The sequence below is a fragment of the Balaenoptera borealis genome (genome assembly GCF_965194805.1).
Source record: "Balaenoptera borealis genome assembly, chromosome: 1".
NCBI classification, from domain to species: Eukaryota; Metazoa; Chordata; class Mammalia; order Artiodactyla; family Balaenopteridae; genus Balaenoptera; species Balaenoptera borealis.
In genome coordinates this window covers 181,566,141-181,591,427 of record NC_138860.1, presented here as the reverse complement: position 1 = coordinate 181,591,427, position 25,287 = coordinate 181,566,141, and the positions used below count along the sequence as shown (strand labels likewise).

At 53.2% G+C, this 25,287-nt stretch overlaps 1 protein-coding gene across 9 annotated transcripts in view; it reads left to right on the top strand.

The window, feature by feature from the left end:
• The first annotated feature begins 11,528 nt into the window (after window positions 1-11,528).
• Window positions 11,529-25,287, top strand: part of CROCC (ciliary rootlet coiled-coil, rootletin) — a 43,259-nt gene continuing 29,500 nt past the window's right edge. Inside the window, exons 1-13 of one of the 9 annotated variants that reach the window (XM_082402595.1) lie at window positions 11,529-11,672; window positions 12,271-12,412; window positions 13,033-13,187; window positions 13,783-13,835; window positions 18,627-18,840; window positions 18,939-19,022; window positions 19,098-19,159; window positions 19,256-19,421; window positions 20,013-20,119; window positions 22,854-23,090; window positions 23,531-23,627; window positions 24,317-24,400; window positions 24,850-25,083. In XM_082402595.1, coding sequence (XP_082258721.1) covers window positions 11,613-11,672; window positions 12,271-12,412; window positions 13,033-13,187; window positions 13,783-13,835; window positions 18,627-18,840; window positions 18,939-19,022; window positions 19,098-19,159; window positions 19,256-19,421; window positions 20,013-20,119; window positions 22,854-23,090; window positions 23,531-23,627; window positions 24,317-24,400; window positions 24,850-25,083 — 1,695 coding nt within the window. In that variant the 5' untranslated portion in view covers window positions 11,529-11,612. Of the gene's footprint in view, window positions 11,673-12,270; window positions 12,413-13,032; window positions 13,188-13,782; window positions 13,836-18,626; window positions 18,841-18,938; window positions 19,160-19,255; window positions 19,422-20,012; window positions 20,120-22,853; window positions 23,091-23,530; window positions 23,628-24,316; window positions 24,401-24,849; window positions 25,084-25,287 lie in introns of those variants that run through there. The other 8 variants (XM_082402590.1, XM_082402589.1, XM_082402587.1 and 5 more) reach the window with 8 other exon arrangements.

The window sequence follows — 25,287 nt, the reverse complement described above, 5'->3', positions numbered from 1 at the left end:
GAACGTTTTTTGTAACATTTGGAATGACTTCAAAGTATTCCGTTAAATGAACAACTTACATTGCGGGACATTTTGGTCTTTCTAATTTTTTGCTATTAAAGCCAGGCATTAAAAGGCATTGCAAATTAGCCTTAAGATATCTGGCAAATCCAGTTAACCAGAACATCTGTCCTCTAAGCCTCCCGGGTAATGTGGTTTTGCTGATGGTGGGCAGAGTCCAACCCAGCCTAGCACCCGGGTTCGGCAGGCACTTGGCCCCAGCAACCTGGGGTTGTTAAGTCCCAGTCACTTGTTTCCCAGTTACCTGAGTTGCAGATTTAGGACCCTCCACAGTGAGCAGGTGAGCACCCAACACAACTCCCTGCTGGTGGCTGGACCTTGGGGCCCTGGGCTGGGCACCACCTGGTTATGGAGCAGTGACCAGTGGGCAGCAGCCCTGGGGATTCAAATGCCTATACGCCAGGCTGAGCTGAGCAGAGTCACTGAGTCAGCACAGCAGGGGAGCTCAAGGCCTCTGGAGGAGGGTTGGTGTAAGTATGTGCCTCCCTGCAGCAGGATCCTGGGGCCCCCGGGGGTAGGGTCAAGGAGAGAGGAACTGTGTTTGCTGTCCCTCCCAAAATCTCACATTAGGCAGCATGGTGTAGAGGAAAGAGCATGGGTTTGGGGACTTCCCTGGTGGTACAGTGGTTAAGAATCTGCCTGCCAGTGCAGGGGACACGGGTTTCGAGCCCTGGTCCGGGAAGATCCCACATGCCACGGAGCAGCTAAGGCCGTGCACCACAACTACTGAGCCTGTGCTCTAGAGCCCGTGAGCCACAACTACTGAGCTTGCGAGCCACAACTACTTAGCCCATGAGCCACAACTACTGAAGCCCGTGTGCCTAGAGCCCGTGCTCTGCAACAAGAGAAGCCACCACAACGAGAAGCCCGTGCACCGCAACGAAGAGTAGTCCCCGCTCGCCACAACTAGAGAAAGCCCGCGCGCAGCAACAATAGCCAAAAATAAATAAATAAAATAAATAAATTTAAAAAAAAAAAGTTTTTTAAAAAACCCCCAAAAAGCCCAGGCTCCTCTTTGACAAAGATAAAACTCCCACTTATCCCCTCTGACTGATGGGGAAACCATTGGCTGTAGGCCTGCTGCTTTTCTTTCTGGATATTTACTTTTTTTCAAATGTAAAATCATAAAATTAAATATGCTTTTATAGACAAAACCCCCCTCCCTAAGCCCTAGAGATTCAGACCTGCATCCCCCTTTTGAGATGGATCCAATGCCTTCAAGAATGCAGGGAATGGACTTCCCTGGTGGCACAGTGGTTAAGAATCGCCTGCCAATGCAGGGGACACAGGTTCGAGCCCTGGTCCAGGAAGATCCCACAGGCCGCGGAGCAACTAAGCCAGTGTGCCACAACTGCTGAGCCTGCGCTCTAGAGCCCGCAAGACACAACTACTGACGCCCGCACGCCTAGAGCCTGTGCTCCACAACAAGAGAGGCCACTGCAATGAGAAGCCCGTGCACTGCAACAAAGAGTGGCCCCCGCTCACTGCAACTAGAGAAAGCCCACGCGCAGCAACTAAGACCCAATGCAGCCAATAAATAAATAAATAAATTTATTTAAAAAAAAAAGAATGCAGGGAAGTTGAGGCCAGGTGAGAGGATGGACATCTAACCTATTGTTAGAATAGACAGGACACATCTGTTTAGTTTCAAAAGCATGGTTTTCTCTATGGTCTCATCCCCATGCCATGTGGAGAAGGCACCTGAGCTTGTGAGAAGGAATGGGCAGCTCCACCATTTTACCGATGAACAAACTGAGGCCAGAGTGCCTCAACCAAGGTTGCAGGACAATCAGGAAAACAAAGACATTCTTCCTACAGGTCAAGTCATTGAGGTCTCACATGGCTTGGGCTCTGAAACAGGGCAGGCATGCCCCCTCAGTCTGGTTGGGCGACGGGTCAAGGCCAGAGCTTAGGAGTTTAAGGCCTTTTTTTTTTTTTTTTAACATTTTTATTGGAGTATAATTGCTTTACAATGTTGTATTAGTTTCTGCTGTACAACAAAGTGAATCAGCTGTATGTGTACATATATCCCCTTACGCCCTCCCTCTTGCATCTCCCTCCCATCCTCCATATCCTACCCCTCCAGGTAGTCACAAAGCATCCAGCTGATCTCCCTATGCTGTGCGGCTGCTTCCCACTAGCTATCTATTTTACATTTGGTAGTGTATATATGTCATTGCTACTCTCACTTTATCCCAGGTTACCCTTCCCCTCCCCGTGTCCTCAAGTCCATTCTCTACATCTATGTCTTTATTCCTGTCTTGCCCCTAGGTTCATCAGAACCATTTTTTTTTGAGTCTATATATATGTGTCAGCATACAGTATTTGTTTTTCTCTTTCTGACTTGCTTCACTCTGTATGACAGACTCTAGGTCCATCCACCTCACTACAGATAACTCAATTTTGTTTCTTTTTATGGCTGAGTAAAATTCCATTGTATGTATGTGCCACATCTTCTTTATCCATTCATCTGTCGATGGACACTTAGGTTGCTTCCATGTCCTGGCTATTGTAAATAGTGCTGCAATGAACATCGTGGTACATGTCTCTTTTTGAATTATGGTTTTCTCAGGGTATATGCCCAGTAGTGGGATTTCTGGGTCATATGGTAATTCTATTTTTAGTTTTTTAAGGAACCTCCATACTGTTCTCCATAGTGGCTGTATTAATTTACATTCCCACCAACAGTGCAAGAAGGTTCCCTTTTCTCCACACCCTCTCCATTGTTTATTGTTTGTAGATTTTTTGATGATGGCCACTCTGACCAATATGAGGTGATACCTCATTGTGGTTTTGATTTGCATTTCTCTCATGATTAGTGATGTTGAGCATCCTTTCATGTGTTTGTTGGCAATCCATATATCTTCTTTGGAGAAATGTCTATTAAGGTCTTCCACCCATTTTTGGATTGGGTTGTTTGTTTCTTTGACATTGAGCTGCATGAGTTGCTTGTATATTTTAGAGATTAATCCTTTGTCAGTTGCTTCATTTGCAAATATTTTCTCCCATTCTGAGGGTTGTCTTTTCGTCTTGTTTATGGTTTCCTTTGCTGTGCAAAAGCTTTGAAGTTTAATTAGGTCCCATTTGTTTAATTTTGTTTTTATTTCCATTTCTCTAGGAGGTGGGTCAAAAAGAATCTTGCTGTGATTTCTGTCATAGACTGTTCTGCCTATGTTTTCCTCTAAGAGTTTGATAGTGTCTGGCCTTACATTTAGGTCTTTAATCCATTTTGAGTTTATTTTTGTGTATGGTGTTAGGAAGTGCTCTGATTTCATTCTTTTACATGTAGCTGTCCAGTTTTCCCAGCACCACTTATTGAAGAGGCTGTCTTTTCTCCATTGTATTGTATATTCTCACCTCCTTTATCAAAGATGAGGTGACCATATATGCATGGGTTTATCTCTGGGCTTTCTATCCTGTTCCATTGATCTATATTTCTATTTTGGTGCCAGTACCATACTGTCTTGATTACTGTAGCTTTGTAGTGTAGTCTGAAGTCCAGGAGCCTGATTCCTCCAGCTCCGTTTTTCTTTCTCAACATTGCTTTGGCTATTCAGGGTCTTTTTTGTTTCCATACAAATTGTGAAATTTTTTGTTCTAGTTCTGTGAAAAATGCCTGTGGTAGTTTGATAGGGATTGCCTTGAATCTGTAGATTGCTTTGTGTAGTAGAGTCATTTTCACAATGTTGATTCTTCCAATCCAAGAACATGGTATATCTCTCCATCTGTTTGTATCATCTTTAATTTCTTTCATCAGTGTCATAGTTTTCTGCATACAGGTCTTTTGTCTCCTTAGGTAGGTTTATTCCTAGGTATTTTATTCTTTTTTTGCAATGGTAAATGGGAGTGTTTCCTTAATTTCTCTTTCATATTTTTCATTGTTAGTGTACAGGAATGCAAGAGATTTCTGTGCATTAATTTTGTATCCTGCTACTTTACCAGATTCATTGATTAGCTCTAGTAGTTTTCTGGTAGCATCTTTAGGATTCTCTATGTATAGTATCATGTCATCTGCAAACAGTGACAGTTTTACCTCTTCTTTTCTGATTTGGATTCCTTTTATTTCTTTTTCTTCTCTGATTTCTGTGGCTAAAACTTCCAAAACTATGTTGAATAATAGTGGTGAGAGTGGGCACCCTTGTCTTGTTCCTGATCTTAGAAGAAATGGTTTCAGTTTTTCACCATTGAGAAAGATGTTGGCTGTGGGTTTGTCATATATGGCCTTTATTATGTTGAGGTAAGTTCCCTCTATGCCTACTTTCTGGAGAGTTTTTATCATAAATTGGTGTTTAATTTTGTCAAAAGCTTCTTCTGCATCTATTGAGATTATCACATAGTTTTTATCCTTCAGTTTGTTAATATGGTGTATCACATTGATTGATTTGCAGATATTAAAGAATCCTTGCATTCCTGGGATAAACCCCACTTGATCATGGTGTATGATCCTTTTAATGTGCTGTTGGATTCTGTTTGCTAGTATTTTGTTGAGGATTTTTGCATCTATATTCATCAGTGATATTGGCCTATAGTTTTCTTTTTCTGTGACATCTTTGTCTGGTTTTGGTATCAGGGTGATGGTGGCCTCTTAGAATGAGTTTGGGAGTGTTCCTCCCTCTGCTATATTTTGGAAGAGTTTCAGAAGGATAGGTGTTAGCTCTTCTCTAAATGTTTGATAGAATTCACCTGTGAAGCCATCTGGTCCTGGGCTTTTGTTTGTTGGAAGATTTTTAATCACAGTTTCAATTTCAGTGCCTGTGATTGGTCTGTTCATATTTTCTATTTCTTCTTGGTTCAGTCTCAGAAAGTTGTACTTTTCTAAGAATTTGTCCATTTCTTCCAGGTCGTCCATTTTATTGCCATATAGTTGCTTGTAGTAATCTCTCATGATCCTTTGTATTTCTGCCGTGTCAGTTGTTCTCCTTTTTCATTTCTAATTCTGTTGATTTGAGTCTTCTCCCTTTTCTTCTTAATGAGTCTGGCTAACGGTTTATCAATTTTGTTTATCTTCTCAAAGAACCAGCTTTTAGTTTTATTGACCTTTGCTATTGTTTCCTTCATTTCTTTTTCATTTATTTCTGCTCTGATCTTTATGATTTCTTTCATTCTGCTAACTTTGGGGTTTTTTGGTTCTTCTTTCTCTAATTGTTTTAGGTATAAGGTTAGGTCGTTTTTTTGAGATTTTTCTTGTTTCTTGAGGTAGGATTGTATTGCTATAACCTTCCCTCTTAGAGCTGCCTTTGTGGCATCCCATAGGTTTTGGGTCATTGTGTTTTCATTGTCATTTGTCTCTAGTTTTTTTTTGTTTTTGGGGTTTTTTTTTGCTGTGTTGGGTCTTCGTTGCTGTGCACAGGCTTTCTCTAATTGCGGCGAGCAGTGGCTACTCTTCATTGTGGTGCACAGGCTTTCTCATTGCAGTGGCTTCTCTTGTTGCAGAGAACGGGCTCTAGGCGCACGGGCTTCAGTGGTTGTGGCATTTGGGCTCAGTAGTTGTGGCTCATGGGCTCTAGAGCGCAGGCTTCGTAGCTGTGGCGCAAGGGCTAAAATGCTTTGCAGCGTGTGTGTCTGTATTTTTTACAGTTTTTTTTCCTGTAACTGATATCTAGTCTCACAGCATTGTGGTCGGAAAAGATACTTGACACGATTTCAATTTTCTTAAATTTACTGAGGCTTGATTTGTGACCCAAGATATGATCTATCCTGGAGAATGTTCCATGAGCACTTGAGAAGAAAGTATATTCTGGTTTTTTTAGGATGGAATGTCCTGTAAATGTCAATTAAATCCATCTTGTCTAATGTGTCATTTAAAGCTTGTGTTTCTTATTTATTTTCATTTTGGATGATCTGTCCATTGGTGAAAGTGGGGTGTTAAGAGTTTAAGGCCTTCAAGGCTGGGCCAGGGAACACAAAGCCGAGACTGCAGCTGGGTCTTGGTTCCCAGTCGGCTCCGCCACCCTTCAGCGTCGAGACCCTGAGCAATTAGCTTAATCTTCACTTTCCCGTTTATGCATAAGGAGCTAATAATCCCTGTTTGCTGGGTTGTCCGGAGCAGTAAATGCGATCGTGTATGAAAAGCCCTCCACCTAGTGCGGCTCCCAGGTAAGCGCTCGTAGACTGAGGCCGCCGCACGCTCCCAGCGGCCGGCCCCGCCCCGGGCCCAGGGCGCACCCTCCACCCCAGGCGACGCGGGGACGCGGGCGGGTCGGGCGCGGGCTCCGCCCTCTGGCTTCGCCTGGCCCGGCCCGCTCGGCCTCGGCGGCAGCGGTGGTGTCGCGCGAAGGTAGGAGGCCCGCGGCGCGCGCTCCCGCGGGTCAGGGGCTCGGGCGCGCGGGGCGGGCTGCGGCGGGAGAAGGCCGCGGGGCCGAGATTGCGGCGCGCGCGGAGGGCGGGAAGGCGGGCGCGCGCCAGAGGGCGGGCTGGAGCCGCAGTCCCGGCCTTGGGGGCGCTCAGGGCGTACGCGCCGCACGCCCCGGCGCTGCCCGGCTCGGCCTCCTGGAGAGCGCGCCCGGGGCCTCTGCGGACATCCTGCCAGCCGTCCTGCTCCAAATCCTGCCCGGATTCCCGCGGGCTGGGGTAGGCGGCAGGGGACGGGGGCCTGCCCGGGCGCAGCGGCCTGCAGACAAGCGCCTCTCCGCCCCGGGGGTCCCCTCTTTCCAGGCTGAGCTGCGGTAGGAGGCTTTTCCCAATTGTCACCACCAGCAGCGATCGCTTACTGCGGCTTCCTGTGGGCCAGGCACCGTCCCTGCCCTCCTCGCTTGGGATAGTGTTTCAGTGCAACATACGGAGTCGAAAGTAGCTCCGCTTTACCGATGAGGAAACTGAGGCCCAGGGCAGTCAATTGAACTGCCCAAGATGGCACAGCCTGTGCAGGGATTTGGGGCCTCCTTGGGTTACTCAAAGTAGGGCCTGAGACCCCACCCTCGTGCCAGTCTCTGGGGTTGCCGTTACGAGCAAGCTCCCTTGTGATCTTTATGCCAACCCGAAAGGACAGTGCTCTGAGGCAATGTCTGCCCCCTTGGTGGCCAGTCTCCCCGGCTCCCTCTGGGACCTTGACTTGTCTGGGGGATTGGGACACTGGGGGAGGGGGCCACGAGGGTACCGTCAGTCTGTTTTCATCTGAGATTTCCTGTTTTCCTTAGCTAAGCTCACAGTAGGTGCTTAACAAACAAATCCTGTGGCCGGATCAGACCAGAGGCTAAGGCCAGGCTCCTCAGTCAGGAAAGACCTCAGGAGTTAGAACCCCTGGATCTTGGAGGTTTCCTTGACTTAGCTCCTCCTCTCTGGTCTTTCTCTCAAGCCCTGGGGATGGGGGTCAGCCCTCAGAGACTAGGTACCCCTCCCACCCAGGAGTCCCCTGTGGGGGACACTGCCCGGTTTTTACCTTGAACTCCTGTGAGGTGTTCGGGTGTTGGGTATGTGTTCGCTGGGGTCCTTCTGGGAACTCAGTCTGCAGGTCACATCGAACATGGCCAAGGCTTGCCGTGTGTGACCCCTGCTAAACCGTTTCTATTTTTTTTCATTTAATTTCCTATATTACTACTTGTCTCCTAGCATTCATTCATTCACTCAACAGCTGTTCATGGCGCTTTGGGCCTTAGGCCCTGTGGAGACAGCAGTAAACAAGGATGACTTGGTCCCTGACCTTGGAGCAGACAGACAACATACATGTAGGAGGAAACAGTGAACAGTTACTGGCAGGAACCACTTTGGCTGGGAGGTCAGGGTTCACAATCTCAGAAGGTGACGTTTTTGGCCAGGGTCTGGAGTCAGCCATGAAGAGAAGGGAGAAGAGCATTCCAGGCAGAGAAAATGACAGATGCAAAGGCCTTGAGGCCGGAGCATGCTTGGTGTGTTTGAGAATCAAGAAGGCCAGCATGGCTAGAGTGGACTAGCTGGGGGAGAGGGGAGATGAGGTGGAGAGGTAGACCTGGGCTAGATTGAGCAGGCCTTGTTCACTGTGGTAGGACTTTGAATTTTATTTTGAGTGTGATAGTAGCCAGCATGGGGGTTGAATAGAAGAGGGATGTGTGAGAATAGACTGGGCTGGGGGACAAGAGAGGAAGTAGGGAGACCCATGAGGAGCCATCTCAGCAGGCCAGGCAAGCAGTGGCAGTGGCTTATATAATATACATCAGAGACCTAGGGTGGCGCCTGGCATACAGTAAGCAATACATGTTGGTAGCCATTGTGTGATAGTTTAAAACTCTGGAACCAGGCATACTTCTCACCTGTGGCTTCAGCTCTTCATGGCTGGATGACTTTGAGCAAACCATTTAACTTCACCCAGCCTTAGTGTTGTCATCTGTAAAGTGGGTAGAACAGTACCAGCATCATGGGACTGTCAAGAAGGTTAAAATAGATATGGTACAGATGCAGAAATTGGGGCACAGAGCCTGGCTCATGGTTGGCTCAATATGTTTATTATAATTTCTAGTCAGCAACTGGAGAATAAAGAAAGGATAAGGGGGTGAGAGCAGCTGGTATGTTTGACTCATGAGTGGCCTTTGAGGGACTTTTTGGCTAGGGCCTGCAGCTGGACCTGGTAAATGGCAGCTTTGCAGGGTGGTCAAAGGACTAAGCAGGACTGGGGAGGGAGTGAGTGCAACGGGTGTCTCCTCTGTGTTTATTCGCCCAACCTGAGGGCTGAGGGTCTACTGTGTACCAGGCAGGGTTCTAGATTGGGTAGGGTGCTGGCTGAGGAAAGGCACAGAATAATTCAGTTCAGTTCACCAAGCACATTGGGTACTGGGAGGAGCCAATAATACTAGTGAAGATAACACTAATAATAGACAACACGTATGCACTATGTAACAGTGGGTAATCATTAAGGTAATTCTAGCTGATAACGATAGTGAAATCCTGAAATCTCAGTGGCTTAACACAACAGAAGTTTATTTCTCATTTGTGAAAAGTCCTGTTCGGTGGCTTTCTACATGGTGACCCATGGACCCAGACCCCTTCCAGCTTGTGGCTCTGGCATCCCCTAGGAACTCAGTGTTATTTCCTTCCAGCTGGGGGAAGGACAGAAGTCCTTGTGGGAGGTTTTTATGGGCCAGGTCCGAAGTGGCACACCTTCTTTCTGTCTTAATTCTGCTGGTAAGAACTTGATCACATGGCCATATCTGACTGCAGTGGAGTCTGGGAAATGACTTTGAGCCATATTCCTAAGAAGAATCAGAAATGTTTTTTGGTGAACACAGAGCAGTTTCTGTCACACCATATCCAGGCACATAGCTAAGCATAGATCATCTTATTTAATCCTCATAATAGAAGCAGGCACTGTTATTATCCCATTTTACAGAAAAGGAAACTGAGGCTCAGAGAGGCAAAGTCATTGGCCATTGGCCCAGGGTCACACAGCTTGTGGGGAGGTACAGCCAGATTGGATTCCTGGCAGTCAGACGCTGAAGCTATAACATCCAGATCTTTCCTATGAGGAATTCAATTGTTGTTCTGAGAATTGGACGGAAACTGCAGACATTAGAAAATGCACATACACACAGGGTTTAGATATGGTTTCTTGGGCTTTATAATAGAACCCAGAAGGACCGGAGGGGGAGAACTTTGTGGACAGAGCCAAGGGTTGGAATCACTCAGTGCAAAGGGTTCTGACATCCTGCTCCCTTCCCCCATCCCCTAGGGCACTGGGCACTGGCTGGGGAAAGGCACAGAATAATTCAGTTCAGTTCACCAAGCACATCTGGGGCCCCCTCTCTGCCAAGCTGGGCAAGCAGGTCTGGAGAGCCTGGCCTGCGGGTGTTTGTGGCCACCCCCTGCTCTGGTTATAGGTGTGCAGCCTGTAGAGGAGATTTCTGGAGGCTGTCTGGAGGTGGGAAAATGGAGTCCCAGGGTTTTGTAGTGACAGCTTCCTGCCTCTGGCTGAGTTTACTTTTGCCTAAATCTGGCCTCGGTTGCCATGGCAATGTGGAGGCACTTATTTTTTTGGCTCAGTGTGCCCTGTTTCCTGGTTTTCCATTTCCAGAGCAGATTCCCTAGTTGGGGGTGAGGGTTCCAGGCTCCGCTTGGACTGATGTACATTTATGCAGCACCTGCTGCATTCCTGGGTCTGACTTAGACACGGTTGGTAGAGCGTTGAAGTGCAAATGCCCCGGTCTTGCCTTGAGGCACCTATTGGGAGGCTGCCTGGCTTAAGTGGAAAGGACTTAGGGCTTCCCACTTCCCTGCAGCAGTGTGCCACTTTGAATAGGTAAGAGTCCCAACCTCTCTGTGTCCCGGCTTTCTCATCTGGAAAGGGGTTGAGGTGAGGATTTAATGAGATAACGTGAATGTGCCTCCTATGGGACATGGCATTAGAGCAGAGGGCACCCTGAGGCTGTGGGCCAAGAGGTAGCAGGAGCCCAGACACATGGTGCTAATGACAATAGGAAGAGCAGCCGCCATTTACTCACTGCTCACCATGTGCCAGCTGTGGTGCAAACCCCTTACACTGTTCAACCCATTTAATCTTCACAGTGACTCTATGTGGTAGGTGCTATCAGTTTCATTTTAGAGATGAGGAAACTGAGGCTCAGGGAGGTAACTTGTCCAAGGTCATACTGCCAACAAGTGGCAGAGCTGGGGCTCCGATGCGACCCCATATCTGACCCTGATTTCAGAGCTGACAGCCTAACCACTACATCACACAGCCTCCTTGCCTTAGGGAAGGAACAATGGCAGGCAGTGGGTGGACCTCTGAGCCCCAGGGTCCGGGGTACAGGGACTGTACATTTCGGATTTTCAGATGAATGAAATCAGTATTGATCACATGCTCACTCTGAGCCCGGTGCCCAGTCGTAAGCTCTCTATGCGCCCAGGTGACTCCATGGGATGGGTGCCAATATTCGCATCTTACACGAAGACGCTGGAGGCTCAGATAAGCAAAGTTGCTTTCCCTGGGGCACACAGCCAGTGGGGAGGGGTGGGGTTAGGAGTCGGAGAAGGGGGATTCAGTTCCTTGCCTGGACTGGGCAATTCCACAGCCTGCACCTGATGTGGGCAAACGTCATCCCAGCACCCTGTAAAGACATTCTTAGCAAACCCTGTGACCCCTTTTCTGGGTCAGTAAAGATGGTCTTGAAGACTGGCCTTTCCTGCCTCCTGCATGTTGACCCCACCCCCTGCGCTGGGAGAGGGTAGAGTGTGTGTGCATGTGTGTGTGTGTGTGTGTGTGTGTTTGTGTAGTGCGGGGCGGTCTTCACCTCCAGGTCCCTTCCCCCTTTCCCTCCCCCCTCCTCTCCATCCTTTCCCTCTTCTTTCCACTCCTTCCCTTTCTCCCCAACCTCCTCCCCTCTCTCCTCTCCTCCCCCTATTCGCCCTTCCTCCTCCGGTTCCCCTCTGCCCAGCTTCCCGCCCACCCTCTCCTTTCCCCTCCCCTCCCTTCCCCTCCCCTCCCCCTCAGCCCCGCCCACCTCCCTGATCACGTGGGGGCGCCGCCGGATTTAAGCCTAATCTGCCCAGCGCTCAGCACAGCAGTCTGGCTGTAGGGTGGGCGGGCTGTGTTGTTCTCCAGGGCCCTGGCGCAGGGCCTGGAGAGGGGTGCCCACGGCCTCCACCCCATGAACTTGGGGCTGGAGGGGTCGTTGGAGGCCCAGCTGGCACTGGAGGCGGTTATCCAGGTGGGTCCTGGGGGCTGTGCCCACCCTGTGCAGGGCAGGGGAGTGTGGGCCTAGCAGGAGTGGGAGGCGTGGGCACATCTTAGGGGTCCAGGGGTGGGAGAGCTGTGGTGGCGGGGTGCGCAGGGACCCCAGCTTGCAGCTCCCGGCCAGACTGGGGGTAGAGGGGTGCTCAGGGCTCAACTCCGTGGCTCCCTTATCCAGTGCCCCTCGAGTGCAGGGGAGTCCCTACTTCCAGATTTTAGGGTTGAGGTGACCTCTGCTGGAGCAGTGGGGTCATCACCCATCTAGGGCGGGAGCTGGATTGGAGCCCCCAGCGCTCTGTGCTGCCCTGGGAGGTTTGTGAGTGGGCCGTGGGCTTTGGTTTGCTTCTCTGGCCCCTGAGGGGGCCTCTTTCCCGGGGCAGGGGGCACACAGAGTGTCCTCCCATTGGGCTTTTTGTGACTCTCACTCCCAGGCTTCCTTCCCTTTGGGGATTTCCCGAGGGTCTCCTGGGCACCCACATCTTTGTTTGGTGTGGCAGGACTTTGTTTCTCTCCCACCCACGCCAGGGAGCCCAAGGTCCCAGGTCCCCCCGCAGACTCTCCCTCTTTCCCTGCAGACACCGGAGAGCAGCATCCTGGGGTCGGGCCAGGAGAAGGGCCTGAACGTACAGGACCGGGCCCAGGATACCCAGCCCACCTACCTGCCTGCCCGCATCAGGGAGATTGTCACCCACAACTTCTCCCAGCCTGAGAGCCCAGGTACCACTCCCCTTCACAGACACTGCCTGCATCTCACCTCTTCTCACATTCCCCTCCTCAACAGTCATAATGACGATAATGAGTGCAGCTTCCATTTCTTGAACAATCACTGTGAGGCAGGCACAAGCCTGTGATGGAGGGTCCCATTTTACAGATGAGGAAATGGAGGCTCAGAAGTATAATTTTCCCAGACTTGTTCTCCATGTGATGCTGCTGGAAGGCAGGGCTGAGCATCCCCTCCTTGCTTGCGGGCAGCCTGCTGCAAAGACTTAAACCCCAAACACCACATTCTCTCCCAGGGAAGGTGTGAGCTGGATGAACCCAGGATTAGAGGGGGAGGGCAGCTCAGCTTAGCTCAGGGCTTTGTAGAAGTATAAGGGGTGGCAGTGTCCATTCCCCACCCGGGCAGGAAGGCTGATGGGCCCCTGTTCCCCCTGGAGGGCGGCACCCACACCTCGTATGTGGGTTGAGAGAGTCTGGGAAGGGCCCCCTCAGCTACAGCTCCTCGTGGGCACCTGGTCCATCTTCCTGCCTCCAGGGATGGGTAGGGCACCTGTAGGGGGAGGCGGTCCCTCAGGATGCAGGTGGAAGCTAATTGTGTGCCCGCTGTCCCTCTCCAGCCCTGCTGCCGGCCACCGAGATGGCATCCATGCTGTCACTGCAGGAGGAGAACCAGCTTCTGCAGCAGGAGCTGTCCCGCGTGGAGGACCTGCTGGCCCAGAGCCGGGCTGAGCGCGATGAGCTGGCCATCAAGTACAACGCGGTCAGCGAGAGGGTGGGTGCTGCGGGGGGCTGAGAGCTGGGCTAGGGGCTCCCCTGCCACAGGGGTGGGGAGACAGCCAGGGCAGGCCCGCTTCCTGGGCAAAATGTGGGCCCTGGAGTCAGGCTGCCTCCATTCAGATTGTGGCTCTGCCCACCTGAGTGGCCTTGAGCAAATCACCCCGCTCTGCGAGCCTGCTTTCCATAGCGGGGACAGTAATGTGACATGGAGCTGTGGGGAATCAATGAGACAAGGGGATGAAGTGCCTGGAACCTGGGGTATTTCATTCCTGGCTGTCCCGAGCCTGCTTGGGGGGGTGGGGCACGGAGAACAAGACCCCTAGAGGCCCCTGCCACCCCTTGAGTCTCTGGGCATCTTCCTGCGCCCCAGTTACCTGGACCTTGGGGTCCACCCAACAGGCTGGGGTAGCCACAGACCTGCCCTGCTCCCTGTAGGGGTGAGGCCCAGCAAAGGAAGGAAGGAAGGAGAAGCCGGGCCTGCCTGCAAGTCCAGGCAGGATTCACATCCCCCGGGACCTGTGCTGTAGGGCCTGGGCAGGAGGTGGGTGTGAGTGGAGTACAGGTGGTTCTTAGTGCATTTTCTCCTTTAGGCCTCCAGGCTCGTGGGAGACGACCCTGGGGAGTTGATGGTGGCTGAAAGTTGGTGAGAGAGTTGCATGAGGGAGGGAGTGTGTGTGCGGATGGGAGATGTGTGGGTGGTAATAACACTCATTATAGTAGCTGCTGGTTACTGAGTGCCTACTGTGTGCCAAGCATGTGCTGGGTGCTTTACATTTAATGCACCAAGGTCGGGACCATTATGATGCTCATTTAACAGAGGAGATAACCGAGGCTCAGAGAGGGGAAGCACTCTACTTGGGGGTCACACAGCCGAGGGCTCTGTGTTACAGTTTTGTTTCCTGGGTATGGGAAGAGGCACCTGGCCTGGGAGTTCCAGGGGGCACCTGGCCCTGGGAAAGCTGGAAGGGCCTCAGACTTGACCCCTGATGTTACAGACGGAAGATTGAAGCTGGCCCAGGGTCCCCTGTGTGGGACTGGCAGAGCTAGGGATGGCTGAGGACCCCTGAGCCGGGCCTGTCCATGCAGGGGCTTGTATACCCGTGATGGGAAGAGGGATCTGTGTTCCTCTGTGTGGTTGTGGGATGTGCCCGTGTCCTGGCATCCGCCTGCCTGGACAAGCCCCTGACGTATTGGGACTTGCAGAAGAGCAGGATGGTCCCCGGCACTGGGGACCGTGCAGAGCTAGTTTTTCCAAGTTTGCAGGGGGTGTGGCAGGCGGGCTGGGCGGAGTCTGTATTGTTGGTGGTGGGCCCTGAGCCAGCCCCCTCCTGTTTAGGCTGGTCATCTTTTGGCCCCTGGCACAGTGTCAGGCCCCTGGGGGCTGCCTCTTTTACTTTTATTTATTTATTTATTTTTGGCTGCCTCTTTATTTATTTATTTATTTATTTTAAAAAAAATATTTATTTATTTATTTATTTGGCTGTGTTGGGTCTTCGTTTCTGTGCGAGGGCTTCCTCCAGCTGCGGCAAGCGGGGGCCACTCTTCATCGCGGTGCGTGGGCCTCTCACTATCGCGGCCTCTCTTGTTGCGGAGCACAGGCTCCAGACGCGCAGGCTCAGCAGTTGTGGCTCATGGGCCTAGTTGCTCCGCGGCACGTGGGATCTTCCCAGACCAGGGCCCGAACCCACGTCCCCTGCACTAGCAGGCAGACCCTCAACCACTGCGCCACCAGGGAATTGGCTGCCTCTTTTAAATGCCAACTTCTGACTGACAGTGAGGCTAGCACCGCCCCTCAGTCTGGCATGGGGAGGGAAGAAGAGGTGGAGGTAGCGGGTCCCTTTTCTGCTAGGACACAGCTGTGGGGCTGGGCCGGTTGGGGGAGCTGCTTTAGTCTAGAAAGTTTCCTTGTGTGGCTGGGGAGACCCCTGAATAGCATGTAGAGCGAGCCTGGCAGGAGACTGTCCTCTGTCTGAGATGGTGTGAGTGTGGCGCCCCCTGGAGGCAGGGGCTGCATGACAGTGAGCTTGAGGCCTTTCCTGGGGGTGGGTCCACAGGGAACCTCAGAGCCTGGAGATCACCTCATTAGAGATGGGGAAACAGGCCCAGGGAGGGGACATGACAGGCCCAAGGTCGTTGGTGGAGCTGGACCGAGACCCCTGGTCCGGGGCTCTGTGCTCCTGTGGCACGGTCACTCCCTGCTGCCCACTTGTCCCCGGGCTGCAGGTGACAGGGCCTGCCCTTGTGGCCATAACTGGTGCACGTGCGCTGGCTTAGAGGGCCAGTCAGTGAGGTTGTTCCGACCCCTTAAACCCCACAGCGTCCCTGGGAAAGGGGAGTGGAGGTGAGGTCAGGATCTCTGTCCTGTTGGCTACATGTAGGGAAACTGAGGCAGGGGCTCCCAGTGGCCACCTCCCAGGTCAGAGGGAGAACCTCAGGGTCCCAGTGGAAGCCCCTGCTTCTTCCTGTCCCTGATGAGCAGGCATTGGGCGAGGCAGCTGGGATGGCAGGGAGGGAGTCGGATCCACAGGCCAGGCCCCCTGCACCCCCCTACCCAGTGTCCATGGCAACCTGGACCAAGTGAATGGAGTGGCGGGGACTGGGGCAGCAGTTGCTAGAGGAGACAGTAAACTTCTTTCATCCCTGGCTTGGTAGCAGCCTCCTTCCCTCTTGAATTACAAGTAAAATTGAAAGGCTGCTTGGTGAGCAGCAAAGTTTGTGGAACGGGGTAGGGTGTGGCCAGGAGTGGCTTGGGTCTGGCCGTGAGCGATGGAGAAGCGGTGGAGCACCTGGCAGCTGCAGGAAGCCTTCTAAAGCCGAGAAGCAGACAGCATCTGGTTCACACAGATGTGCAAAATGCACACAACACAAGCCACAATCAGACCCTCCCCACACACCAACACAAACCCACCTCGGGGAGACGCTCAGATTCACAGGAGCTGCCCAGACAGCGCACAATCCGACCCACACGCACAGTCACACACCGTGGTATATCCGGCACACCCGCACCGCAGACAACACAACGTTGTCTCACAGCTCCTGGACACCTGCAGCCAGACAAAGGTACACACAAGTGCACAGACGCGTGCAGAGCCCAGCTTCGCTCCCCAGGTCCGCCCACTTGTGACTGTGCACACAGTCATACAGACACATGGACACGTGGGTGCACACGAAGACGTACCCATCGCCCGCAGCACAACGTAGACCTTGGACTGCAGCCGCCACCTCACCCGGTCCCTGTGAAGGCCCAGACCCAGAGACACACAGGGTCCCACATGGAGACAGATGACAAGACGCACCCCACCCACACCCAAGGAAGCGCCCGCATCCATGCACAACACACTCACAGCATCTCGGTGCCACCGTCACCACATGCAGATGTGGATGCTCTGCCCATCACCTGACTTAGGTGGACTTCGCGCAGATACTGGCCACGGGCCTGCAGCACACCCTCCAGGCGGAGACCACCTGCACCTTGCCTTCTCCTCCACCCTCAGACCGGATCCCCCCCACATAAGCTGAAGCCCCCAAGCAGCCTCTGTGGGCACAGTCACCCTGCCCGGCGCTGTCCCCGGGGGTGGGCGTGGTTTTGCCGAATATCGGCTTCCCTGTGCACCGAGGCCGAACAGAAATACGGAGACAGGGATTTTGGAGGAGAGAGATGGCTTTATTTTTCTGCCAGGCCGAAGGCAAGACACAGCAGGCTAGCGCCTCAAGAACTGTGCCCCCGCTCCTTGGGAATCAGGGAAGATTTTATATGTGGGGCTCGCAGTCCGGGGTATGTGATAAGGATCAGAGTAGTGAAGGTCTTGCATTTTTCCTTTCCTTTGCATTATTTCAAAACAGTCATAGCTGGCCTCAGGTCGCCCAGTAATTGGGGTCCGGCGGTCTGGTAATTGCGTCCGTTTGCCTCGTCCGTTTGCCTCTGGTTTATCAGCCGGCGACCTTGTTTCTGAAATGCAAAAACTATAGGGGGTGATTTGTTATCGAATGTTAAGTGCCGGGACAGAGTAAGGTTAGGGATTGAGAGGCAGGGGATGTAACTCGCAGAACTAGGTGTGATAGGTGCTGAATGTAAATTACATAGTGTCAGGGAGTGAGGTTAGCTTTGTCAAATTACTACAAATTAGTGACAGTTAAAGTAAAACAAGGAGTGATTGACTCTTTCAGGCCAGGTTATGTTTCTTCTCTAGCCTGTTCACTGTTCCCTTTATTCTCCTTGTTCTCAGGGGAGGGAAAACTTCATTTCTATATTTGCTGCAACAGGGTGGGAGTGGGGCTGGAGATGACTCTCAGCTTGGTGACTCACTGGGCCTCTCCTGCCATACTGCTTAACACAGGCCTGGGGGGCTGACCTGGCCTGGCCCCGTTACTAGCGTGGGGGAGAGTAGTTGCCCTTGCCGTTGGCTTCCCTGGGACCCAACGTGGGTGGGCGTGTGAATACCCTGCCCGGGCTTTTGCAGGCCAGGCACTGGGCTGGGCTCTCGTGCTGTTGGTTCTCCCTGGGCACTGTCGCTCCCCTGTTGGTCCTGCTTGTCCTCAGTGGCCTCCTCCCTCCTCCCTTTCCAAACAGCTGGAGGAGGCTGAGGGGCCCCCTGGGACCAGCGGGTACCTAAGGGTGTAAGGCGGTTCCAGGCTAGCGAGGCAGTCAGAGCCGGCAGGCATCCTGCCTCTGCCCCCAGGGTCTGATGATGAAGGGGCTGCAAGCTGCCTGTGGGTAGGGGAAGGGTGGTGACCACAGAGGCTTCTCATGAGGCGAGGGAGAGGAGGGAGCCCAAGGCTAGGCTGGGGCGAGAGGGCGTTAATAAACCACACCTTATATTAGAACACATGTGCGCACCTCTTACAAACCTGAGTGCTGTGTATGTGGGGAGTGGGGGCGGGGTGAGTTCATCTGTGTCACCCTGGGGGTGTTTTAGGTGGCCTGTGTGTGTTATGTGCGTGCATGTCTCTAGCTCAGATATGCATATGTGTATTGATGCCTGTGAATGTATTCACGTGTGCTCATGCTGTTAATTCATTAACATTGCTACTGCCACTGTTCTAAAATACAATGGGGAACAAAATCGAGGCTTTCCTGAGCTCACTTAGGGTGGGGGTGGGGAGACAGGGGCATGAATCCAATAATTATCCACCACAGGGGGTTGGGTGTCTTGGAGGAGAGGCTCACGGTGTACCCAGGGCCTTTAAGGTTTACCCCAGGTGCATCTTTGTGTTTTGCATGCATACGTTTGTGGGCCCACATGCATGTGTCCATGCACACCCAGTCTGTGTGTCCGTGCTTGCCCAGTCTGTGTGTCCATGCACGGCTGCATTACCCGTGCACACGTGCATTGCATCCTGGGATTGCCCACACGTGCCTGCAAGGCATTGTGGGTCCAGGTCCAACCTGGCGCCCCCTGCAGAGGCCTGTGACTGCCTTCCCGGGGGGGCCCAGGACTCTCACCCAGGGCCCTTCCCTGCAGCTGGAGCAGGCTGTGCGGCTGGAGTCTGGGGAGCTGGAAACACAGGAGCCCAGGGGGCTGGCACGGCAGAGCGTGGAGCTGCGGAGGCAGCTGCAGGAGGAGCAGGCCTCCTACCGGCGCAAGCTGCAGGCCTACCAGGAGGGCCAGCAGCGGCAGGCCCAGCTCGTGCAGCGGCTGCAGGCCAAGGTCAGGGCCACCCACTCCTGCTCCTGCCCACCCTTGCGCTCACTTGGCCCGGCCCCCATGCCCCTGGGGCTAACCGGCCACTCCCCACCCATCCCCAGATTCTCCAGTACAAGAAGAAGACCTCGGAGATGGAGGAGCAGCTTCTGGAGAGAGCCACGGAGCTGGAGCAGCGGCGGCTGAGGGTGGGTGCCGTGCTGGGGCAGGGCAGACGCTTCCCTCCACGTGCCCAGCCTGATGCCCCCGCTTCTCCCACCCAGGACACAGAGCACAGCCATGACCTAGAGAGCGCCCTCATCCGCCTGGAGGAGGAACAGCAGAGGTGGGACACAGTGGGGATAGCTGGCAGGGCTGGGGGATAGCTGGCAGGGCTGTCCTCTCTGGCCACGCACCCACTGGTCCCTTTTCCCCCACCCAGAAGCGCCAGCCTGGCCCAGGTGAACGCTATGCTCCGAGAGCAGCTGGACCAGGCGAACTCGGCCAACCAGGCTCTGAGTGAGGACATTCGCAAGGTGACCAGCGACTGGACACGCAGCCGCCAGGAGCTGGAGCAGCGGGAGGCAGCGTGGAGGCGCGAGGGAGAGGTGGGCACCGGGGAGGCCAGCAGGGCCAAGGCTCCACCCTGACCCGAGGGGAATGGCCTATGGGGGTGGGGGAGGGGAGGGGGAGGGGAGGGGAGGGGAGGGGGAGGAAGGGGAGGGGGAGGGAGGGCCCTGCTGGTCAGGTGAGCCCTTTAGTAGAGGTAAATGGTTGTCATAATAATAGCCTTGATTAGCACATACCACGTGCCAGTGCCAGGCGCGCGATTTCTCCTCTGTTCCTCATAGTGACCATATGTGGAAAGTGCCATCATCCTCCTTCTAAAGAGAGGTTGAATAGCTGCCCAATCATGCAGCTGGCTGGCAGCTGGGATGCAAACCTAGATGCCCGGCGCTTTCTGCCCTTCCTCGCTGCTGCTTGCAGTCTGTGGAGGCTTTGAAATCCAGCTCCCTTAGCCAGCGGGAGGCTTGAGCTGGTGACTGTACAGCTCCGACACAGCCCTGTGTGCGGGCCCAGAGCCGGCCCACTGGGAGGCCCACCCCCCCGGGCGACGGTGCCTCTGGGGTGGTCAGAGCTGGGGCAGGAAGTGGGCCGGCCCCCGCTCCAGCCCCTCACTCAGCCCCTCTGCCCTCCAGTCTTTCAACGCCTACTTCAGCCACGAGCACAGCCGCCTGCTTCTCCTGTGGAGGCAGGCTGTGGGGGCCCGACGGCTGCTCAGCGAGGTGAAGATGTCCACCGAGAGGTGAGGAGGCCTGGCCGGCGGAGGGGCGGCTCGGGGAGACGCTGCAGCAGCCTGGAGACAACCCTGCTTTTCACACTGAATTCAACGCAACTCAGTTGAACTTCGGTCAGACCCAAAACACCTACTGTGTGCAGGGCCCTACGGAGATGCAGAGGCAACTAGTAATAATTACCTCTTACCAAGATCATGGCAGTCACTTAGTATTTACTTAATGTACTTGCTAAATTGGCTATTTATGACCAAATGACTAAGGTTAAATACTAAATACTATTTGGTATTTACTAAATTTACTGTTTCCTAGTCATTACCAGTAAATAGTAAACGTTTACTAGGTGTTTGCTCTGAGCTAGGCTCTTTGTACATTTTATTTCATCTCATATCCACAGTGTCCCTGTGAGGTAGGAACTGGAATGATCCCCATTTTACAGATGAGGACACTGAGGCTCAGAGAGGTAGAGTGACCTTCCCAAGGTCACACAGCAGTAAGTAAGTGGCTGAATCAGGATTTGCAGTTCCTGCTTTTAATCTACTATGATATTCAGCTTCTGCTACCAAGGACCTCGCAACCTGTAGGGAATTCCCTGGCAGTCCAGCGGTTAGGACTCCACACTTTCACTGCCAAGGGCCAGGGTTCAATCCCTGGTGGGGGAACTAAGATCCCACAAGCCGTGTGGCATGGCAAAAAATTAAATTTAATTTAATTTAATTTTTTAAAAAAGGAACTTGCAACTTCTAGACTGAGGAAGTGAGTGGTCAGTGACGTGAAAGTGCAACAGAAAGGCTGTCCTGGATGCTCAGAGAACTGGGAGGGGTGGGGAGGTCAGAAAAATGCTTCATTGAGGAGGTGGAATTTGCTCTGACCCCAAGGGATGGCTGGGGTTTTAACTGGCAGAGCTGAGGGCACCCCAGGCAGAGGGAACAGCAGGAGCAAAGGCTTGGAGGTGCGAGAAAATGGCAGCCAGTGGGGTTGAAGCAAAAGGCAAGCGAAAGGAGGTCAGGTTGGAAAAGAGCCTCAAAGGCCTCCTGCCGCAGGGGACTTGGTCCTGCTTGATCTTTGGGCAGGTGAGGCTGCAGGGGGGCGAGCCTAGAGGCAGGCAGACCAATTTGTTTCCTTTTGTGCCTTAAACATTTGTTTGAGCGATGATCTTTTGTTGAGATCATCTACTATTCTCTCATATCCAAATTTCCAGTTGACTCATCAGTGTCACAGATGGTGTTTCTTCACTTTTTGTCTTTAAAATTGTTTGAATCAGGATCCATAGATGTTCACAAAGTGTGATTGGTTGATTTGTCTTCTAAGTCTCTTTTATTTGTTCAGGAAACCGGGACAGTTGTCGTTAGAGATTCCCACAGTCTGGATTCTGTGGTGTCCTTTACACCTTTGTCCCCTGTAAATTGGATGTTGGATTTAAGGCTTGATCAGATTCAGGTTCGGATTGTTGTGTTTTGCTTTGTTTTGTTTTGACAAGACTTCTTCATAAGCGCCGTGTGTACTCTGCCATCAGGAGCCTCTGTCTGTGCGTTAGCAGCCCTTGACGCTCAATGCCAAGGTCCAGACATTGGTCAGAGGTTGCAAAATCGTGATTGTCTCATTCTGTCACTTCTTCATGTATTAACTGGAATTCTTCTATAATAAGGCACTTCCTCTTCTTACTGTTAGGTACCCAGTGGTACAGTTCATTCAGGAAAGGGGAGGATTTAACCTGTTTGATATATTTAAAATACGTAATTTTTAATTAGCATTTAAAATGTTAACATCTTGCTTTTGAATAACTCACACATGCACAAGGTTCAAATTTCAAAAGGGTGTATGGTGAAAACTCTTCCTGCCGCCTCTGACCCAGACACTCAGGCTCATTTGATACAAGCAAATACAGCAGATTGTACATTTCCCCCTCAGACCCCACTTTTCTTTTATACACTCTTGGGAGAATTTCATCTTTGCAGTTCTTTTTTTTTGGGGGGGTGCACACCACGCAGCTTGTGGGAGTTCCCCAACCAGGGACTGAACCCATGCTCCTTGCATTGGAAACGCAGAGTCCTACCCACTGGACCACCAGGGAATTCCCTTTTTGCAGTTCTCGAAGATGCTTTGTTCACCCAATAGTTATAGCTGGGAAGTGGTTCCACATCAGGCTCTAAAGAGCTTCCCCATTAGTTTTTCTTGGCTCCAAAGTATTCCATTGAAGGGATGTATCATGATTTTTTTAATAGCAGCTCCCTGCCGAGTTCCCTGGTGGCCTAGTGGTTAGGATTCCAGGCTTTCACTGCCATGGCCCGTGTTCAATTCCTGGTCTGGGAACTGAGATCCTGCAAGCCACGCGGTGGCCAAAAGAAAAAAGAAAAGGCGATAGCAGCTCCCTTTCGATAGATATTTAGGTTGCCACCAGTATTTCTTACATGAGCAAGGCTGCAGTGGATCCCCTTATACACAGTCATTTTCCTTGCGTTGGGGCACATCTGTAGGATAAATTCTGAGCGATGGAGTCAGTGGGTCATAGAACCTATCCATTTATAATTTTCAGAGTTCTTCTAATTGCCCTCTGTGTGGTTACACTCACCCTCACACCAGGAGTGTAGGGAGAGCCTGTTTTCCCGCAGCCTCACCTACACTGCATTATGTGACTTTTTGTCCCCAGTCTGATAGCGACAAATGGCATCCCACTGTAGTTTTAATTTACACTTGGGAGCCCACCCCCCCCATCCCTTCCCCATCCTGTGTTCTCTCCACCAGGGACCTGCTGCAGCTGGGAGGGGAGCTGGCCCGGACCTCACGGGCTGTCCAGGAGGCGGGCCTGGGGCTGAGCACAGGCCTGCGGCTGGCCGAGAGCCGGGCCGAGGCGGCCCTGGAGAAGCAGGCCCTGCTGCAGGCCCAGCTAGAGGAGCAGCTGCGGAACAAGGTGCTCCAGGAGAAGGACCTGGCCCAGCTGCAGGTGCAAAGCAACCTGGACAAGGCTGACCTCAGTGCCAGGTGGGCGCCCGGAGGCACCACGCGAGGCAGACCTCCCCACAGAGTGTATGCCCAGAGATACGGGGAGGAGGGGGAGTCTGTTTAACAGGGACGGGCCCTTCCCCTGTGTGAGTTCAGCCAGTCTCCCCAGGCACCCCGTTTGGCAGAGGGGGGAGACGGAGGTTCAGAGGGCTCTTGCCCAGGGCACATCACGAGCAGTTCAGCCTCTGCTCCTGAGACCTAGACAAGTCCCACAGTGTTTTCCCGTGAGATAAAGCGGGTGGCCACCTCATTCTCATTTAGAGATGAGAAAGGAGAGTGACTTCAGGTCACATGGCAAGGGAGGCGAATCCTAGGTTCCCTGCCTCAGGTTTGGGGAAACATGAAGGACACAGAGCTGGTGGGTTTGAGCAGAAGCTGGGTGGGTCTCCCATTCACCTGTGTTGCTCCCCTACCTCCAGAGTGACTGAGCTGGCCCTGACAGTCGAGCGCCTTCAGAACCAGAATCTGGAAAAGGAGCGGCTCAACAAGGCCCTCACTGAGAAGCTTGAGGCCCTGGTGAGATGCAGGGCGGGGCGGGGGCACCGACCAGATCCATGGACACAGGCTGAGGGCTGGGTTGCTTGGGCCAACCCCAAGCATCCCACTCAGACTCAGTTTCACCCCCTCATTAATTGAGCACCTAGTGTGTGCCAGTTTAGTGTGAGCGCCTAGTGGGTGCCAGCTTTAGTGGTAAGCACATTCACCTCCTTTATCCCATTTCATCCTCTCAGCAGTTCTGTAGCATGATCCCCATTATACAGATGAGGAACTTGAGGCCCAAGGAGAAATACTTGTCCAGAGTCTCAGAGCCATTAAGCTGGGGAGTCAGGACTTGAACTCATGCCTGTGCCCTGCTAGCCCAGGGCTCTTTCTTTTGGAACTCAGCTGCCTCCCCACCAGAGGGACCCCTCTCAAGGGTACTGCCTGGGTTGGTCATCCTTCTGTGTGGGGTCTGGCCTGGGTTCTATGTCCAGCTCTCCTCCAATAGGCTGTGTGACCTGGGGCAGGACACCACACCTCTCTGGGCCTGGTCTGTTCAGTGAGGGCACTGGGGCCGCTGTGGGGTCTACCGAGCTGCTGGCCCCTGGGCATGGCCTTCGAGGCCAGCTGATTGGTGATAGTCCGGGGAGGGAGACGAAGGTGGGGTTTCTGACTAGGGTAGAGACCCTGACCGCTCTTTGCCTGTCTCCCCAACACCACTCTAGGAATCCCTGCGGCTCCAGGAGCAGGCGGCCCTGGAGACAGAGGATGGAGAGGGGCTGCAGCAGACCCTGAGGGACCTGGCACAGGTCCGGGAGCCGGGAGAGGCCAGAAGGGGTGGGAGCCCTGGGCAGGGCAAGGCAAGGCAGTCCTGGGCCACCACGTCCCCTGGTGGCCTTGAGCTGAACTGCAAGTGGTTGGGGGCCCTGGAAACCTAGGCTGCTGTTTAACACCCCTGCTAGCTCCGCCCAAACTCTGCCACCCCCTGCCCCCCACCCCGGGGGAGTTCCCTGTTGGAGAGGAGGCACTGCATGTTCCCTGCCCATCTGTGAGAAACGCTGAATCATGTCTCCCCAGTAAATGGGAGGCCTTACCTGGTGGGCTGAGGGCTGTGAGCTAGCGGAGGTGAGAAAGTGCTGCAGAGTTAGGGATGAAGCTAGACATGAGGACCCTGGTGGCCCCACTGCCTCCCGAAGCTTCTTGGCCCAACTAACACCGCAGCTCCCCTCCTCCTTCTGCCTCCCTAACCCACCCTCAGGCCGTCCTGTCAGACATGGAGAGCGGCGTCCAGTTAAGTGGCTCTGAGCGTACAGCGGCCGCATCGGACGGCAGCCTGCGGGGGCTCTCGGGGGCCCGGACCCCGTCCCCACCGAGGCGCTCCTCGCCCGGCCGTGGCCGTTCCCCCCGCCGAGGCCCATCCCCTGCCTGCTCGGACTCCTCCACACTAGCCCTGATTCACTCCGCTCTGCACAAGCGTCAGCTGCAGGTCCAGGTAGGAAGGGGCCTGAGTGTCCTGGGGCGGAGCTCGAGTCCAGCGGGGAGGGGCTTGGGCAACCTTGGTCAGAGCCAGGGTCTTAGGGGAGGAGCCTGAGCATTCAGGGTAGAGTCAGAGCCTTGAGAAACAGCAGCTGAGTCAGGACCCATGGAGGTGGCTGAGAGCACTGGAGGAATCTGAGTCTAGAGTGGGAGGGGCTTG